We start from the raw sequence: 18,989 nt of genomic DNA on the forward strand, positions 1-18,989 counted from the left end.
CTTCTCCTCCCCTTCTTACTTTAACTATAAATATATGTACTATTATACCATCAATTATAAATATCTCTCTTTCTGTAAATTCGAATAACTTGGACCTGCTAACGTACTATAAAAAGATCATCGGAGTTATTAATAAAAAAAAGAGAAAAATTACAGAAAATGAATTAGATAGGAAATGACCAACATAGTAGTAACTATTACCATGGTACATCTCAGACTAATATAAGTTATCTATCGATTTATATATTTCTCTGTGTATGTGTATCTATATATAATGCTTCCATATATCTAAGCTGTGTAGCGGAAGATAAGAGGCAAGCACTGAAGCAAAAGTTATGATTGTGACGGTATTTGATATAAATAAATATGCTTTAATGCCACATCAAACACATGCAATTATCTCTAAAAGAGAAGGTGAAATGATAACCAACACTATTACATCTATGTTAGAGGATTCATATTGCATGGATTTTGAAACTTTAAACTATATGACCAGATTTTATACAATGGACGATTTTGGTAAACTCATATTTAAAAGAAATCAACACAATAGATGTGGATATCCATTATGTAAACAGCTGTTATCAAATACATCTATAGGATTAAATAATTGTGGGTCCTTGGATAGTTATTGTGACGAATCACATTATGATTATACTAATTTTATTATCTCACAATTATACGACATACCAATCTATAAAAGAGGCGGTATACATTTGATAAACAGATATGATTTAAATAAAGTGAATAGAGAGAATGACTTTTTTCAAATAAAGCTATTGGAAGAAATTTTACAGGAGAAAAATACAGAATATGATTTGGATAAAATGACTGATGAGCTAAACAATTTTGAATTGAAACTTTGACACTATTCTTCACCTACATACATGTTTATATACCTTCGTTTTTATTTGTCAAAAATCTATACACAGTCATCTTTCAAAATGTAATAAAATGATTGTCTTTTAGAATGGTTATTAAATTGTTCTCTTTATTCCTATAAAATGGACTGGTAGAAGGAATCCTTTCTATTATCATCTTCTCAAATCTTTCCTTCCTTTTCCAATACATATTTTCGGCTTCCTTCTTATAATAATCATATTGACCACCGTCAATCAATCTATTCTTTTTGAAATCTTCGAAATATTGGCTCCTCTTTCTGGAATCTTGTTCAATTTTTTCAATCACCATTTTTAAAGGTTGTAACCATTCATTTACAAGTGGAGATAACTGACTATTACCCTTCAATTTCATATACTTATCTAACGTTATATTGTTATCCTTTTGCGCTGTTTTATTATGTAAGCAATTACTATTTGTATCTATCATTTGTTCCCATTTGGCTTCTTCTACAGCCCAAAATGCATGAAATCTATGGCATAAATCAATAGAATCTATCTCGGACTGATGCCGACGTCTAGTCTCTCGAATTATTCTTCCTAAGCCCTTGGATTGGTTTTTATGCTTATTTACTGCTGATCTGACAAACCAGATTTTACTTTTACCCTCCATTGTATATGATAGATAGGTAGGTGGTGGTCCTTTTGCCAATTGCCTACTAATTTTGTTAATTTGTTTTAAACCATACTCATATAATACTATTGGTAATAGTAGTTCTCTTTTATATTTCTTCAAAATTCCTGTTGGTAACAACTGTAACTTTTGTTTCTTTTGACAATAATCCGATAATATGTTCATTTGAGTCTTATATTCCCTGGTATTTGTCGGATTCTCTGATGGAGTCACCCAGGGTGTCAACTGCTTCACTATATTGTGAAGAATAGCCAACTGTGAGTCCCTCAATGTTTTTGGTTTCATTTGTAATCTAGAAAGCCTCTGCTTTCTTGACTTTAATATAGTCTTAACTTCATCCAAGTTATGATCTATAATATTATTATTTAATTCATTTAGATGTTTCAACTGTGCATAAATGGTCCATGATGATTTTTGATTCTTAAACCTTCGTATTGTTGTATTTAATTCATTTTTAATAGCATTGGCAAACCCAATAGAATACAGATTATGATTAATGTTCCTTAAGACATGTCTATATAGGGTTAAAACCGATTTACGATGAGCCTGTAAACTACTGAAATGTGACATAACCTTTATTCTCGTTTTGTCTGTCACTTAAACCGTGGTCTACGTTCTCTTCCTAAGACCTACAATATATTTTTATAAAAATACTTTTGAAGTGTTTGTTATATACACACTTTAATGATAGGTAACAACCTATTTTCTTCCCATTCTTGTAATTGGTTATTTTGGTTTTTATTTCTTTAGAAAATAAAACAGACATTTGAGTTGAACCATATTCTCAAAATCATATAGGAATAGGTTCCTGCGAGAGGGAGGGGGAAAAGACTGAATATTTTGAAACATAGACAACTTTTAAATAAGAAAGAAATAAATTAAACGTAACTAATTAAAAAATATATAATACGACTTTATATTTACTTAATAAAAAAAATACTATATTTATAAACATCACAATTTAATTAATAACCTTCTTAGTTGACTAAAGCAGAAGCGGTAGCAGATTCGTACTTCCAGTTTGGTGGTAAAACAGCAACCTTTCTGTAGTATCTAGCTAATCTATGGATTCTAGATTCGATCAAAATTAATCTGAACTTAGCATCCTTGTCCTTTCTGTTTCTTTCCAAGTGCTTTCTGACAGAAACAGCCTTCTTGATTAAGAAGTATAAATCTTCTGGGATTTCTGGAGCAAGACCGTTGGATTTTAAGATTCTCATGATCTTGTTACCGGTAATGATCTTAGCTTGAGTAACACCGTGAGCATCTCTCAATAAAACACCAATTTGAGATGGAGTTAAACCCTTTCTGGCGTATTTGATGATTTGTTCAACGACAGCTTCAGAGGATAATTTGAACCAAGCTGGGGCATTTCTGGAGTATGGAATAGCAGAAGAGGAGATACCCTTACCCTGTTTAAAAACAAAACGAAAATAAATACACAGGCGCAGACAAAATGACCATATATCATTAACATTCGCCAAAATCAAATTTTGTTAGTCAAAAAAAGAACTCACACCTCTTGAAATACATGAAATACTTAATATCAATAAGACAAGATCCACATCAGCTTATGATGACAAATACAAAAAAACTATTTACAAGATCACAGTCAATCTCAAGATATCTTTTCCCTTTCTTTATCATCTATTAGCTATTAAAAGCATACCCATTTTTTCTAAGAACATCACCAAAGAACACATCCATTATTGCCCTTCCCGAATCAGAAAATGAATAACAGATATGACTTCTAGGCTGGGAGTTAACAGGAAGAGCTCTGTAGTACTTCTACACCCTCTCAGATTTTACTCCACTAATAATACTAGAAAAATTGGAATCACCCAGCTACTATATCGTGACAAAACCATTAAGAAAATGGTTACTTGTCAAAAAAAGAAAGATAAAAACAATCTTTTTATTATGATATAGACCGGCAAAAAGTCAACTGATTGAACTGTGATCCTAAATAGAAATTGCACTGTAGCAACATTAATACGATATGAATCTCTCATCCCATCGATATATATCCATATAAACTAAAAATAATCAATGAATAAACATACGGAACTGTGCATACGACCCATGGTGACTGATTAATTTATTGATGGTTTGCTGAGCTATTTTGGACGAGCAGTACAAGTAAAAACAAGCAGTATCGAAAATGGCTCAGGAGGATAAATACGCTAAGTGCATCAACATCTTCTTTAAATATATTAAGTTCTTCGAAAAAAACATTGTAATCTCCCTCTTTCTCTTTCTCTTTTTTTTTTTTCTTGAATTTTTCGAAATTTTTAAATGCTGTTGCGTGGTTCTTTTTAACTTTTTTTTTTTATTTTGTGGGACTGTCTACTTTCCTAAAATGGAAAACGAGTTAAAAAAAACCAACAAATCTTCAAAAAGAAAAATGTTAGTTTTTTTTTTGGTTCGAACATGAAAGGAAAGAAAAAGAAAACAGTCCTGGAAATTTGTTGCTAAGACACTTTCAATTGACAGAAAATGGTTTTTTTTGTATATTCTATAAGTAAAGCAAATAAGGAGATAAACAAAGTATTTAAGAATTATTCACGATACTACATACAGCATATGATACCTGTCGATCTATCTACGTGTTTCAATCTCACAGACTAGTTCCTCAACTTCGTCATCGTCCTCCAAACCCGATGTAATTTCGATAGTTTTAGAGGGCCCGCATAAGTTTTTAACCATTTCCAAAGCACCTGCATATAACATTTTCCATTCAGAAGATACCACTGTTAACGGTTTCCAATATAGTAGAATCAATGGTGTTTGTTTGATCCCGTCTTTGTTCGTTAAAGGGTAGGCCGTTAAAACAAATCTTGGTGCATTATCCGGTAATATCTCTGATAGATCACCTAGCTCATTCAAATCTTCGTCGAGCTCCTCTTGTTCCTCTCTGTCAACAACAATAGCATAAGATGGAGATGGTTCAATCTTGATGGGTAGACACTTTATTTTTTCAGATCTGGACGTAGAAATTCTGAATTTTTGAATTGTCTTTTTAGTGTCTTCTGACACCTTATATAATGAAGCCATTTTTACCCTTCTCTACTATATATATTTTTAATGGTAAAAGGATAAACACTATCGATAGTTTATCCTATCTATTTTTCTATATATCGTTGAGTCTCGACACTAACTCAAAAGTGGAGTGGTTTGAAGGTTTCCTACAGTGTACCCTACACTTTAATATCTTTTTCCCTTGTATTTACAAGATTTTTCATTCTTTTATGCCATGTAATGGATTTTTTTTTCCTTTGATCCTCCCCCCTTTTGATTCTCCTTCCTTTTCCCTACTAAAATTGTTGAACTGTCTTTCAAGCTTATATAGATAATTGCACATTATAATGAATAATGCTATGTATTAGTTTATTCATTTGATCAGCATCATATAATATTAACATAAATTAGCAATAGTATATATATCTATATATATATGTGAGTTCTAAAGAAATAAAGAAAAAAATATATATTAAAAGGAAAATAAAAACAAGCAAACAAGTTCAATCTATCTAACACACAAAATATTTATCATCTTTACAGTCCTCTGGCGTTCTCTTGATAACTTCTTCAATGTCCCATCTCTGTACTTTACCATCCCAACTCGATTTACCAGAGTTTAATTTTAAATTTAACATCTCGCCAACCTCATTGACGTGACGTAAAACATAATCAATATCTTCCTTTGTCAATGATGCAGACATACAGAATCTGACACGTGATTCAATTAATGGTGTGGCTGGATATGCTACAATAACAACAGCGATGTTTCTTTGCAACATGATTCTTGAAAACGCAGGCATCTTAGATGGACAATACAATAGCATTGGAATCACAGGCGAATCTGCATTACCATATACTATGAACCCTAATCTTTGCAAACCAAGTCTCAAATAACGTGAATTGAATGCAATACGTTGTAATCTTTCTTGTCCTTCACCTGGGTTTATATCACCGATAATAATCTTCAATGAAGATATAATCTGTGCTAACACAGGTGCAGGCATTGGTTCAGCATAATTTGGTGTAGTCAAATCAAGCCTTAATCTGTCAATAATCCACTTATCACAAGCAATATATCCACCTGCAGCACCGAACGATTTTGTTAAAGTACCCATCAAGATATCGATATCATTTGGATCCACACCAAATAGATCACATACACCACGACCATTTGGACCGATGGCACCAATTGAATGTGCTTCATCAACGTACAAATAGCATTTATATTTCTTCTTTAATTCAATTAATTTGGGCAAATTACATAACGTGCCTTCCATTGAGAATAAACCTTCAACACAAATCAAGATTTTCTTCCATGGACGATTAGTCTTTGGTTGGCCCAAAACGATCTGTTCTCTAATCAATTTCTCTAAACCTTTCATATCACCGTGCTTAAAGACTCGGACTGTGGCACCCGATAATCTAACACCTGTTCTAATGGATGTATGGTTTAATTCATCGGAGATAATTAAACATTTAGAATCTAAGAATGCATTAAAGAAATTTGCATTTGTCCCATACCCCATAGAAAATAACATTGCGTCTTCTTTACCAACAAATCTTGCAATCAAACGTTCAGCCTCCCTATGTAAATCAGTGGTGCCAATTTGAGTACGTGGGCCACCAGGGTTGATACCATATTTCTCAACGGTTTTGATGGCATAATCAGTGCATTTCCCCTCACTTTGAGCAAAACCAAGATAATTATAGGAGGAAAGGTTCAAACACATTCTTGTAGTACCAGGATAAGTGAAGTATTCATTAAACTTATGCGATACTCTATTAATACATGTAATGAATCTACCAGGGACACCAGTAGCTGGCCTAGAAAAACAATCGTCAATTCTCTTTTTCAATCTTCTAACATAGAAACTTTCCAAGACAGAATACCATGGTGCCATACCATCCTTCTCGATTAAATCAGTGTACTTATTTTTTTGAAATCTTATACCTAAGAAATCATGAACATGACCAAAAATAATTAATATTAAATAGTTGACATAAGTTATGATTGAAATATAATAAGGTGGTGTGTCTATCACAGGATCTGGAATCTCTTTCCCTTCAAATGATTTAACTTGATGTAAATAAGTTTTACTAGTTAAAGTACCAAATTCATTTTCTCTTTTTATTTCTATTGGTAAATTTGGAGGAGTAATTAATGGGACGTGAGTTGGATCACGTTTATCTTCTTTGAAAGGCATTCTTATTACCTATCTTTTTTAATATTTTTGAGTATTTTTTTTAAAAAAGTTTTAATTAATCTCTTAATTTCCTGTTGCTAGGTTTATAGATAATTATGTTCTTGTTGAGCTGATAGAATAGAAGATCTTTTATGAGAAAAGAAAAAAATTTAGATAAGCAATCGATTAAGTAAATGGACGGGCTGAAACACAGAAGGCAACAATGGATTATCTAATGAAAGAAAGGAAAAAAAAATAATAAAATAAAAATCAGATTATATTTATCTGTTATTATCAGTTTAATTATGTAGTTCGGCAACCTACTATGCTGCCAATATTTATAATCCAAGTATTAACTTGATTTTTTTTTCTTTCTTCTTCCAACTGGCTAAGCCAACTAAAGTTCGATTTTATATGGTTTTGTGCTTTATGAATAGGCCAAACACAGATATAGAACGATTTGACATAGTTTTTTTTTTCTCTCTTCCTCTATTTGTTTTTTGGTCTTTTATTTTCTATTATTTTACGAGGGAGAGAAAATGGTTCTGCGAGAATTTGTCACTAAAGATGGTGGAAAGAGAAAAAAAAATGTACGGGCTTTTTAAGAGTGCTAATTCGTTGATGAGCTCTTTTTCTCTCTCTTTCTTTGTATACATATCTACATTTATACATATATATCTGTATATGTGTGTGTGAATGGTAACGATGAAAGAAAATATGATACTGATCGTGTAGTGTAGCGGACAGTAGTTGGTGGGTAATAGCTGGACCAAGAGATATTAGAAACGCATAATAAGATTATTGAAATTGTATGTAATATGAGTATTTATACATGTTTACTTCTCTACATCCCCAATTATATATTTGCCCGGTTCCATTAATTTAATAAAATGGTCACATTTAGGTGTTTCACTAGCTACATGTGCAATAACAAGAACAGTACCTGGCCAAGATTCTAAAAATTCATGACAACGCAATACTGGTTCTACTTCCATACCAGAGAACGCCTCATCCAGGATTAACACCTCAGGCATCTTTACCAAAGCTCTAATAAATAACACTAGTTTTTGTTCACTAACAGTTAATTGTTCAAATACTTTTTGATCTGTAATATGTTGAATTCCAAAGTAATCTATGTACATATTAATAATCTCTTGTTTTTCTTTGTCCAATTTCTTCCACATCGGAATAAAATTGTTTGCAGAACCTTCATGGAACCCAGATGATATACATTCTCTAACAGTTACACCATCATTGATTTTCTTTGCAAAAATCACATGTAATTCAGGTGATGACATACCAATTCTTTTATTAATGTCGAAATAATTTGATTTACCTGTTCTTCTCTGCTGGCCATTTTCAATAACCTTGGAATTCCATGATTGAGGGTGTTCTGCTACTACCATAGATAGTAAGGTTGTCTTACCTGTTCCATTATCTCCTCTAATATGCCATTTGGCTCCCTTCTTTACTACCCATTTCAAGTCTTTTAATACAGGTTCTCCCTTGTATGAAACATTGACACCTTTAAATTCAATACTAGCTGGCACTTTAAAAAGTTCATGTTTATCCTTGCCGTAAAATGGGTGTGCTGATATTAAGTCATTAATGGAATATTTATTTGTCTCAAGTAATTTCCTTTGACTAATTTCAATCTGTTTTTTAGTTTCAGTTTGTAAGGATTCAATTTTATCCCGAACTTGTGATATTGCACCTTGAAATAAAACACCATATGTTTCATCCACTGTCACTATATGATCACACCAACTTGGAATTGAATCCTGGTATCTGAGTCCAATAATCACAGGGATATTAAGATCTTCTCCACATTTAGCCAAAAATTTAGATATAATGGAACTAGCAGTTGAATCTAATCCTAAGAAGGGATCGTCTATAATTACCAGATCTGGCTTCTTCAAAAATGCTTTCGCTAATCTAGCACGCCTCATCTGTCCATTAGATAAACCCATAGCCCATCTGTTTTGTAACTCGGTTAACTTTAATTCATCTACCAACTTCTCATATAAGGACATGTCAACATGACGATTAGTTGTTTCCACAGAATAACTTACATTGTTAGATCCAATAGAGTTATCTAAAATGAACTGCTTACAAGTCTGGTCAAATTCATCTTTGAAGTATTCATAGCGTGCGCCTAAATGTGCTGTGGGAATAACACCTTTAAATTGAACTTGTTCGATTTTAGGCTCTTTTGAAATAATCCAACGGAATCCCAAAGGTGGATCACACAAAAATTTGTTGCTTAAAATATCAATTAATTTTGATTTGCCTGGACCCCAAATGACCCATTTTTCATTTCTATTAATCGTCAGATTTTGTATTGGAACCTTGAATACAGGAGGCGATTTTTTATTTAATGAAGATCTGAAAAGAGCATTAGATATTTGAAGAATCAATCCATTACCCCTCGACATTACTAAGGTCTATTTGCAATTCGTCTCAGAAAACTGGTATCACATCGAAAAGTGATTAATACAGATATCATCTGAAATAAAAAGTATTTACGAACAATCATATAAATATTTATCCACACACACACATATATATATATATATATATATATATATATATAAACGGATAATTGATACAACTTTGCAATATTGCTAAAAGAGATCGATGGGTTAAGACTGACTCATTAGTTCTAGAGAATTATTGCTTCTAAAGAATCTGCAAAAAAAAATTTAGATGATCTCCAAAAGAGAAAAGAAAAAAGAAACGAACAGGAAAAAGAACCGAAAAAAAAGCAAATCGAAGATATTCCAACAGTGATAAAAGTATAAAGTTCGTAGAAGGCTCAAAACATATGAGTTCATGCTGTTTAAGTTCTTGAAGAAAAAGTAAAGATAGGATATAAAATCTTCAACTACAACACGCATTCTTTGCAAATTAATATTCGATTCATTCATTATGTTATTTTTTTCTTTTTTTCAAAACTTTGGTAGATCAAGAAGTGGTTGTTCAGGTATGTGTTAATAAAATAGATAGTTGAGAGTGATAGATAATAGAGATTTACTAACATTTATTCAATGTGTCCTTTTATAGTTGGTTTCTTTTTCTTTTATCTTTGAATATGCTTCATTCCTTCATTAATATGATTCTTCAGGTAATGCTGAGCTTTGATATGGTGTCGAGGAGAATAAGAATATGCATGTGGTGAACAGTATTACTACAAGCTTAAGAAACTAAGGATAGAAGTGACAATTTGATAAAAATAAACTTTTGACAAAATATTTGTTGTCTATTTCTTTTTTTTTTTTATTTTTTGTTAGTTAAAGAATGATATTGAGATAAAGGGTATTTTGCAATCAGTGGATCAATTTTTAAATCTTAAATTAGATAACATTTCCTGTACAGATCAGACTAAATATCCACATTTGAGTTCAGTAAGGAATATATTTATTAGAGGTTCCACAGTAAGATATGTCTATTTGAATAAAAATATGGTAGACACCAATTTATTACAAGATGCAACAAGAAGAGAAGTTATGAGTGAAAGAAAATAAGATGACTAGGATGGTATATGTAGGGGAACAAGTAAGACTACATTGTATTAAAAAAAAAAAAAAAAAAATAAAAAAAAGAAAAAAACAATATTTTCATGAATATATAAGTCTATGTATATGTGTGTATAGATATATGTGTCTATAATTTGTATTTTAATATTAAGAGATGTTGTTGCTAATGTATATTATATAGTCGTTTGTCACAATGTGCTCTTGTATGACCAGGCTGGTTACAGAAAGAACATGGAATTTTGTTCTTCTTCTTTTTTCTAGTTTTTTTTTCCGGTTTGTTCTTATCCACTAAGGTATCATCATAGACATTATTACCTGTGGTATATTCTTTCTTTACAGGTATCAAAGCAAAAGACTGACCATCCTTTTCAATGATGTCAATCTTATCTTTCAACAAAGCATCTAATTTAGTTGTATCCACAATTGTGTTGATATTTGATTGATCATTCTCGTTCAATTTTAATATTAGATTAATTAAAGTGTTTAAATGGTGCAATCTATTATTGTATTCAGTTTCTATGTCTTTATTTATTGTTTCAGTTTGTTTCCTTCTTGCAATTATCAATTTAGCTATAGAATCCAGTGCATTTGACATCTTTATGATATCATTATTGGATGCATCATGCTTGTTTGTTCGATCTTTACCTTGTAAACCATCTTTTTGACTTGAATGTTTGTCACTATTCATAATTTCTAGATTATATCCATATATGTGGTAATATGTGTGTGTTACTTTTCTATTTTAAAGAGTTAACGAAAAAAGGAAAAAATTTTTCAAAATTCCAAGTAATATTTTATATTCAATCTTCTATTGTGTTGATGGTATTTTCTTTATCTGCCATTCAGTATAATACTAATAATATTTTTTTTTCTTAACCTGTTAGTGCTACCCTTTGTGATTCTGTCTTTTACTCGTTATTCTTATTACATTTTAGATAATATTAATTTTTTTTTCTGTTTTCGTTTTTGCTATAGTACCAAATATCATATCACACGAAAAGCACGAACTGCTGATGAAATCTAATAAAATCAAGAAACCTCATTAGAGAACATGATGAAATTTTGCATATTCTGGAAGCTAATGACAACTGCTTATTGTAATTATGTTTTTAAACCATTGTTTGTTCTGTGTTTTCCATATTTTTTTTATCAAAAAAAACAACATTTATACTACTTAAATAACTTTCTTTCATGTATATATATATTGTATATAATATATTCTTCTTATTTAAATTCTCTATTTGCGCTCTCTTGAGTCACGTGATTGATCAATGCATTACTCTATAAAGAGGAGTTTTTTGTCTTGGTTACTCGTGACTGTAATGGTTGAGGGGACGCAGGTGGTTGGCGTGGACTGCCCGGCTTGGGAACGAATGTTCCTTGCGGTCGGCTGTGGGATTTGCTGTCTGCCTTTGCTCCTGTTCGGGGGTGGGGTGGATTTCTAGATTAGCGTCTAGCGGCACCACGGTCTGGGCCCTGTGTTCTTCGGAGCGCAGGGTCATCTTACTCCAATGGGGTCCTTTTGATTAGGACGTGTTCCAGTAAATCGAGCTTGGCGAGTGGCTCTGGCTTAACAGCGTGAGAAATCCGTTGATTTGGGTCGATGCCGTAAACTAGCAAAGTAACCTCTTTTCTTCTGTGAGTTGTGCTTACGTTTCGTACGTTGTGCGGTCTCTTCAGAAGGGGAGTATATGGGCTTCAATGTAACTGCTGTTAGGGGAGCTTTATCCAGCGATGGCAACATTGACTCGTTAGGAGGCGACTGGAATGGCACAGTTCGCTAATCGGGATTTCTATTAAAAAAGTTGGATACTCAGACAGTCAAAGCTGCGTAAGTAGCGGCCAGTCACAAATTCAAGAATTGGCGGACCCCATGTCTCTTTTTATCTTTTAATTTTCATTATGATGGTGGTAATTTTGTGGCTGGAAGCTTCAAATAATTGTTTTTGGCTCTTCTTGTTGGTCCCTTCTGCTCTTAACACAGTTGTCTCACTTATTTTAATGTATACTTAACAGAAGGAGATCTTAACAACAAACGATTCACAATCAATTCTTCATACATACATACATACATATATATATATATATACATTTTTGATGAATAATTGTAAAAATATATTATTTTATCTTGTTAATGTGAAGTACTTTCGACCTGATTAGAATTAAGAGGATTGTTCAAAAAATGATTTTATATCATCTTCCCTAACAACCTTGCCTGTATCAGCAAATGATTTTAAAAAATTATTCAGTTTCGATTTTAGATTATGGAATGCTACAATGTTCTCTGCCACTTGATCTCTATTCTGTGATGCTTGTAAAAAGTCTTTTGTTAATTGGAAAATGTCAGTCTCATTCTTTTCTTCTTCTTCTTCGCATGGTTCGTATATTGGATCATCATCAATTAAGAATGGAACAATTCTGTCTAAAAATAGATACAGTTTTTCATCTTTGCCTTTAATCGACTCTTTGATACTTTTCAAAGTTTTGGAATAATCTTTCTTAAGAAATAAAGAATAATATTTGCATGTTTGAGAATTATTCATTTCGTTAAAATCACGTTTCTTTGAATTATCTTTTATATCTTTCTGAACATTTATATTAGGGTCACCATGAAATAACTTTTGACTGAATAGTTTCTCAGCTACCTCATGAGATAGTAGTTTACTGAAATAGTATGTATATTTAGATATACATTTCCAGCAGATAAAAGAATCAAAGCTTTCTAGATTTGGGAAACCATCTGGAGCCTCCTCTAACACTTCTCGATCCTCTTCACTTTTTCTTCTGATTACCTCCTCATTTTTTTTCCCCATAATACAATAATCATGATACCAATCTTCATCACACTCCAATCCCAAAATACATTGTAACATAACTGCAGGCGAATCTGGGTCATATTCCTTAGAACAACTACAGAAAAGCCCTTGGAAATTTTGATTGTATACATTATCCGACGCCGATACATCATCAGACCTATTTTTTCTAAGCTCACATCGAATTTGGTCATGGCCTTCAACTCGATTATCTCTATCAGTGCCACAATCACACGTAAAATGTCTCTTGGTAAATAATTCCACAATATCACAGCTTGTATGACATAATATGGAACAAGAATAACATATGCCAATATTATTATGTGTTCTGCATGCAAATATTTGTTGTCTGATTGGACCTATGTTGTAAGTACATTTTTTCGGAGTCCATGGCATTAACTCTTTTGCTTCCTGTTCTAACGCCAACTGATTCGATATATATTCAGTTACTGTTAAGTCATCATTTTTTAATAACATGGTAAACCTGATTATCTTGATTTACAGGAACTGTACTTATTTTTTTTTTTTGAGAAAAATAGATCTAAGCCTATATATTTTCTCCATTCATACAAACAGCTCACGAACCATGTAAAATACATGGAATTATCACTATTGATCCGAGTATAAGCTTTTTGTTTTGGTTCTTCAGATATTTTTTTTTATTTCTGGTGTTTGGCAATGTTAGTAAAATTCATAAAAAAAAAAAAGAGATTATTCGCTTTGAATGATAAATCTTACAGTATTGTACACTTTAAATATATAAAAGAGTTTATATAGAAAAAACAGCTCTAGTTCGCTTTTGAAACCATAGCTTCTGTTGAACATTATTTACTTAGCCACAGCTTCAACTTTGGTTTCATTATCATTAGTAGAAATCTCCTTTGGTTTTGGGGCTTTTGCATTGTCTTTAGCAGTGGTTTCAATGTTAAAGATTCTGTATAATAATTCATGTGAATCTTCTTTAGAAACCATCAAGTTCATACATTTGGTTCCTTTCCAAACAGGTAAAAATAAGTCTTCTCCATCTTGTCTTTCAAATTTAATAAAGGCACAACCAGAACTTAATTTCTTGATATCTTCCAGGAATTTATTATCCACATTTTTGGCTTCTAAGTCTTCAATCTTAGGGAATGAATCAGTTAATAAAAGTTTCAACATATCCAAGTTTGCTGATACAACTCTGCTACCACTCATGTGGTGTTTCATAATTGGTAATGATTCCCCTTGTATTCTCCATGAACATTCAATATCACTTCTTTGAGACACAAATAACTTAACACCTGCATAAATTATCTTTAATCTATCATCGTTGGCTTGGATAATATCTCTTAATGAAGGGGAAACTGTATAAATAACTCTTGTTGGTTCACCAGTGGCATTACGAACCAGACATGTATTTCTGTCAAAGTTATCATCAATACCATAAAACTTCCAACAAGATTCAATGGCTTTGTGATTTGGATCAACAAAAATGAATGGTTCTTCGTTTGCATCACGTGGCAATCTCTCCTTCTTCTGTGGAACTACAGCAGCCTCATCGTTGCTTTTAATTTTCTTTTCATCCGACTTTTCAGTGGAGTTATCAGGTAGTCTTTTCTTGTCGTCATTCTTTTCTAAATCGCCAATCTTCTCAAAAACAGTGATAAAGAAACCACCAGTATTTTGTTGATGTGGGTATACTCTCATACAGTTTTGTAAATTAAACTTAGAAACTTCTTCGGCACTTGGTGGGAACCAACTATCTAATGTATTTTCATCCCCTTTAGTTCTGGGTTCCATGTTTCTATTAATAACAGGCCATGAAGTGATACCTTGACTTCTGATAAGACCAGGTAATTGATCATCACAATTAACTAATCTGATGGAATCACCCCATTTTCTTAAAGCTTCGGCTACAACAGCTTCATTTTCAATTGGATTTAGGGAACAGGTGGAATATACTAATCTACCACCATTCTTCAAAAGGTGTAGACCACGATTCAAAATATTGAATTGGACTTGATGTAAACCAAGACCACTTTGAGCGTTCCAATCCTTCCAAACATTGACATTCTTTCTCATCGTACCATCACCAGAACATGGTACATCACATAAAATTCTATCAAACTTTAACAAGTCAACTTTTCTATCAGACCCAGGTACAGTCTTGATACGTGGGAAAAATTGGGCATCATGATTGACTACCATTAAATTGGCGCTATTTAAACGTTTTAGTTGATGAACTAACATATGAGATCTCTTAGCATCTGCATCATTAGCCACAACAAACCCGGTTGGTTCATCAGAATCCGCATGTAAAGCTTCAATTAATTGAGCAGTCTTCGAACCTGGAGCGGCACACATGTCTAAAACAGTGTGATGAGGTTTAACACCTAAAACGATAGGTGGGATCATCGAGACTGCTTCTTGTCTAGAAATATTACCAACTGCATTTTCTATAACAAGGAATCTTTGTGTCTTTGCAAATTGTTCATTCTTTCTGATAACGGTCTTTGGAACGTCCAGTTGCCAAGCTAATTTATTTGGATACCAATGCAATTCCAATGGGGTCCTTAAAACTTCACCTTCGTAGGTTACATTGGTTAAATTAGGTAAATGTCTTTCTCTGAAAAGGTTTAAAACTTCTTGAGCATGAGCTCTAGAACCTGTAATTCTGAAAGTTAATGGCAATGGAGTTTGACAAGTCTTTTTAAAACTTTCCCATTCATTATCTGGGATAACATCTAAAATATCGTGGTAGTATTGTTCCCATTTAGCATTTTCTTTAACTAAATCATTCCAGTGATTTTGAGCTCTGCTATCATCACGAGCACCAAAAGTCTTCTTGTTGCCGTTTTTCTTGTTATTTCTTCTTCTAGCCATACTTCTTGATATTCGAGACAATATCTTGAGTGTATACACAAATAATTGAAAAGCTTTTAAGAGTGTATGAATCTAGCAGATGATACCAACAAAAAAGAACTATAGAAAGCTTTCTGCTATTTTTCGACTCATCTCGTGCTGTGATTCATTTTGAATTTATTCTATTTAATTGTATTCAACTTTATTAGTTTTTTTTTTTGGCGTCTAAAATTTTCCAGAATTTTTTATGGAAAGGGCACTTGGGAAATTTATGAACAAAAAGAAGGGTAATATAGAATATTATCATTTATTTCTGGTGCATTTTTAATTTTTGTATAGGGTGTAAGTTGGTTTGTATCATCTTCTTTTAATTCTCTTCACTGTAAAGACAATAATGAATAAATATATAAATAAGTAAGATAAACAAAAAGGAATTGTGGAGACTTTGTTAGTGTTGATATCTAATAACATATAAGGTTCTGCTGCAGTGTTTTTATAATTATTAATATATAAATTATTAGAAAGATTAAAAGAGTGAGTATTTATAACACTATCTTAAATAGATGTAAAAAATCTATTCTCTGTTAAAAAATGAAAGGCACACACTCCTCAATTGTTTAGTTTATTCGAGTTGTGTTTTATGTAGAATTCAATAGAGTTTATTCAAAAATAAAAAATGTCTATGCTACTTATAAGGAGGAACTCAAAAAGTATATTCAATAGTATAACAAAACCATATTTGTAATACATGCTCTGCATTCTTTTTACAGTGGACATTTTTTGTGCAGATAATTAATGATTGTTTACTGTATTGTTATATTCATATTAAAGCTTTCATTTACTTATAAAGTAACTTGAAATTATGTCCAAAGGAATTACCAATAATTGTAATACTGAGAAAATTATATGATAAATGATTATTTATAAAAAAAATAGTGTCTTTAATAGGTAATAATCAGTTATAATATATTTTGAATAATGTTTTTTTAATATTTAATTGTAACCTAGGTTATTTATAACAAAAAAAATTTTTAAAGTCCTTAACATTTAATACTATATATATTCTTAAGAACAAGAATAAACTTATTATTATTTAACTAACTCTCTTTTTATTCAATACTTTATTAACTACAGCTTTTAAATAGTTTTCCTTTTTACATAGCTATAAAATCTGATGTTATAACAGTAGAAATTACTGTATTTACTAGTTACGAAGATAGATTCATACTTTTGGGATATTATTGAATGTCAATTCAGACAGTCATAAACAATTTTTTTTTCAGGACTTATTATCATTGTAACTTTATCTTACTAACAAAAATTTTTAGAAGGTAGAAAGACTGAAAAAAATCTTTCTTGGTTTAGCCGTTTCTGGTAATAATCAGTGCTATAGCATGATTTCTTCGAGAAGAGAAAGATAACTTGGCCCTTGAGTAATGGAAATGTATCACTGCATAAACATATGAGTATATATATGTATATATATACATATATATGTGTGTGTGTTTAATAAACACCCCATAAAAAACAAAAACTGAATATCACTTAGTTGAAGTTTCTATAAATAGTAAAAAATGACAGTTACTTATCCAGAAGTTGCAGCATTTGATTTAGATTACACCGTATGGCCTTGTTATTGTGACACTCACTTATTTCCACCTTTTAAACCTATTAAGAGTGCAAATGGAGAAGTGTTAACCGTTGAAGATACACGTGGTTTCAGATTAACACTCTACAAAGATATATCCAGAATTATTTTAGACTTAAAGGAAAACGGTGTGACAATTGTTTCAGCATCAAGAACTTGGGCTCCTGAGATTGCTCAAGAGTTAATGGGTGTTTTCAAAATTAAATATAATGGCAGATTAATAACTTTAGGTGAATTATTCGATGCAAGTGAATGGGGTGAAAGAAGTAAAGTTGGCCATTTAAGAGATGCAATGAAAAGTTTATATGGGGATGATGACTTAAGAAAATATAAAATGTGTTTATTTGATGATGAGAATAGAAATAAAGATGTAGAAAGATATGGTGTCAAATTTATTGAAGTGAAAGATTCTGAAAATGGACCTTCTTGGAAATTATATCAACAATATCTTTCCTCATGATAAAATATTGTAATAATAAAACATATTTATTATGTTTCTCCATAATTCAACTAAATTTAGCTGGACTATTCCTTTAAGTTATTATATCAATAAAAGATCAGATGGAATTTTGATAACAAAAGAGAAAAAAAGGATACAGAGAATGAATAAAAATTATAGTATTATAAAAATATAAAAGAATAGTAATTATGTTTATCGTTATTTCTTAAATTTAGAAGTTTTCTTATAAAATTCTAATTTCTAGGTTTACTTTTTTAAAGTTAAGGATAATTGAAAAGATATTTGTATTTTTCATATAGGTTAGAGATTTTTTTAATATTATTGAGAAAATAGAAGACAATATATAGAATATATGCATGTATTGAAGGTTACTTCTATATAATATATACCTTATTTTTCAATGGAATTATGTTTAGATACGCTGGTATGTGAATGTAGGTACAGCAGGTTTAAAATCAACCAGTATCATTATTTTATACAAATTATTAGATATATGTTATGGCAATATACAAACGCTTCTCAGAATTGAGGACGAATTGTCAGTTGTACACTATCGGATCATTATTTTAGAGGCACATAGTAACAAAATATCAGCATGCTTACTTACTATAACTCTATAATAACAAATAGCCAATATAAAACTAGAATTTTCAAGTGTTATTATATAAAATGCTATTTATATTGATAACACTTTTTTAACATCTACAGCTTATGAGCTACTTAGCTTTTAATATTACACTTTTAAAAGGGTATGCAATATGTTTTGCTGCTATAATAAGAGAAAGTTATAAATCAAACATATGTGTCAATAATATAGAAAATATAAACTATGAACTTTTTTCTATATACTTAACATATCTATTTTATATGTCTTCGATTATCTTAGGATGGTAGATATCGGCAAAAAACTTTGGAGGGCCTGAACTACAATTGTTTTGTATACTCAGATGGTTA

The 18,989-nt window shown here is 31.3% G+C and overlaps 9 protein-coding genes across 9 annotated transcripts, besides 1 other annotated feature; 2 read left to right on the forward strand and 7 right to left on the reverse strand.

Annotated features, from left to right (window-relative positions):
• Positions 1-335: 335 nt before the first annotated feature.
• RTR2 (putative protein-serine/threonine phosphatase) lies at positions 336-866 on the forward strand (the record flags this gene model as incomplete). Its single annotated transcript, XM_064860210.1, has 1 exon — positions 336-866. One exon carries the CDS (start codon positions 336-338, stop codon positions 864-866), a length of 531 nt encoding a protein of 176 aa, XP_064712871.1.
• A 73-nt stretch (positions 867-939) lies between these two features.
• On the reverse strand, positions 940-2,103 carry RRG1 (Rrg1p; the record flags this gene model as incomplete). Its single annotated transcript, XM_064860211.1, has 1 exon — positions 940-2,103. The coding sequence occupies one exon, from the start codon at positions 2,101-2,103 to the stop codon at positions 940-942; it is 1,164 nt and encodes a 387-aa protein (XP_064712872.1).
• A 407-nt stretch (positions 2,104-2,510) lies between these two features.
• PWA37_003690 (uncharacterized protein) lies at positions 2,511-4,587 on the reverse strand (the record flags this gene model as incomplete). Its single annotated transcript, XM_064860212.1, has 2 exons — positions 2,511-2,945; positions 4,159-4,587. 2 exons carry the CDS (start codon positions 4,585-4,587, stop codon positions 2,511-2,513), a joined length of 864 nt encoding a protein of 287 aa, XP_064712873.1.
• Positions 4,588-5,063: 476 nt separating this feature from the next.
• Positions 5,064-6,758, reverse strand: LCB2 (serine C-palmitoyltransferase LCB2; the record flags this gene model as incomplete). Its single annotated transcript, XM_064860213.1, has 1 exon — positions 5,064-6,758. One exon carries the CDS (start codon positions 6,756-6,758, stop codon positions 5,064-5,066), a length of 1,695 nt encoding a protein of 564 aa, XP_064712874.1.
• An 815-nt stretch (positions 6,759-7,573) lies between these two features.
• On the reverse strand, positions 7,574-9,172 carry PWA37_003692 (uncharacterized protein; the record flags this gene model as incomplete). The annotated part of the gene is made up of 1 exon (XM_064860214.1): positions 7,574-9,172. The coding sequence occupies one exon, from the start codon at positions 9,170-9,172 to the stop codon at positions 7,574-7,576; it is 1,599 nt and encodes a 532-aa protein (XP_064712875.1).
• A 1,026-nt stretch (positions 9,173-10,198) lies between these two features.
• Positions 10,199-10,261: a sequence feature (Short protein (PWA37_003693, KAK5959016.1) was converted to a misc_feature.).
• A 175-nt stretch (positions 10,262-10,436) lies between these two features.
• On the reverse strand, positions 10,437-10,961 carry PWA37_003694 (uncharacterized protein; the record flags this gene model as incomplete). Its single annotated transcript, XM_064860215.1, has 1 exon — positions 10,437-10,961. One exon carries the CDS (start codon positions 10,959-10,961, stop codon positions 10,437-10,439), a length of 525 nt encoding a protein of 174 aa, XP_064712876.1.
• Positions 10,962-12,435: 1,474 nt separating this feature from the next.
• Positions 12,436-13,563, reverse strand: PWA37_003695 (uncharacterized protein; the record flags this gene model as incomplete). Its single annotated transcript, XM_064860216.1, has 1 exon — positions 12,436-13,563. The coding sequence occupies one exon, from the start codon at positions 13,561-13,563 to the stop codon at positions 12,436-12,438; it is 1,128 nt and encodes a 375-aa protein (XP_064712877.1).
• Positions 13,564-13,914: 351 nt separating this feature from the next.
• NCL1 (tRNA (cytosine-C5-)-methyltransferase) lies at positions 13,915-15,948 on the reverse strand (the record flags this gene model as incomplete). Its single annotated transcript, XM_064860217.1, has 1 exon — positions 13,915-15,948. One exon carries the CDS (start codon positions 15,946-15,948, stop codon positions 13,915-13,917), a length of 2,034 nt encoding a protein of 677 aa, XP_064712878.1.
• A 1,553-nt stretch (positions 15,949-17,501) lies between these two features.
• On the forward strand, positions 17,502-18,035 carry PWA37_003697 (Mg-dependent acid phosphatase; the record flags this gene model as incomplete). Its single annotated transcript, XM_064860218.1, has 1 exon — positions 17,502-18,035. The coding sequence occupies one exon, from the start codon at positions 17,502-17,504 to the stop codon at positions 18,033-18,035; it is 534 nt and encodes a 177-aa protein (XP_064712879.1).
• Between the last annotated feature and the right edge of the window lie 954 nt (positions 18,036-18,989).

Source organism: Arxiozyma heterogenica, assembly GCF_036370985.1.
Source record: "Arxiozyma heterogenica strain weizmannii chromosome Unknown scaffold_30, whole genome shotgun sequence".
NCBI classification, from domain to species: Eukaryota; Fungi; Ascomycota; class Saccharomycetes; order Saccharomycetales; family Saccharomycetaceae; genus Arxiozyma; species Arxiozyma heterogenica.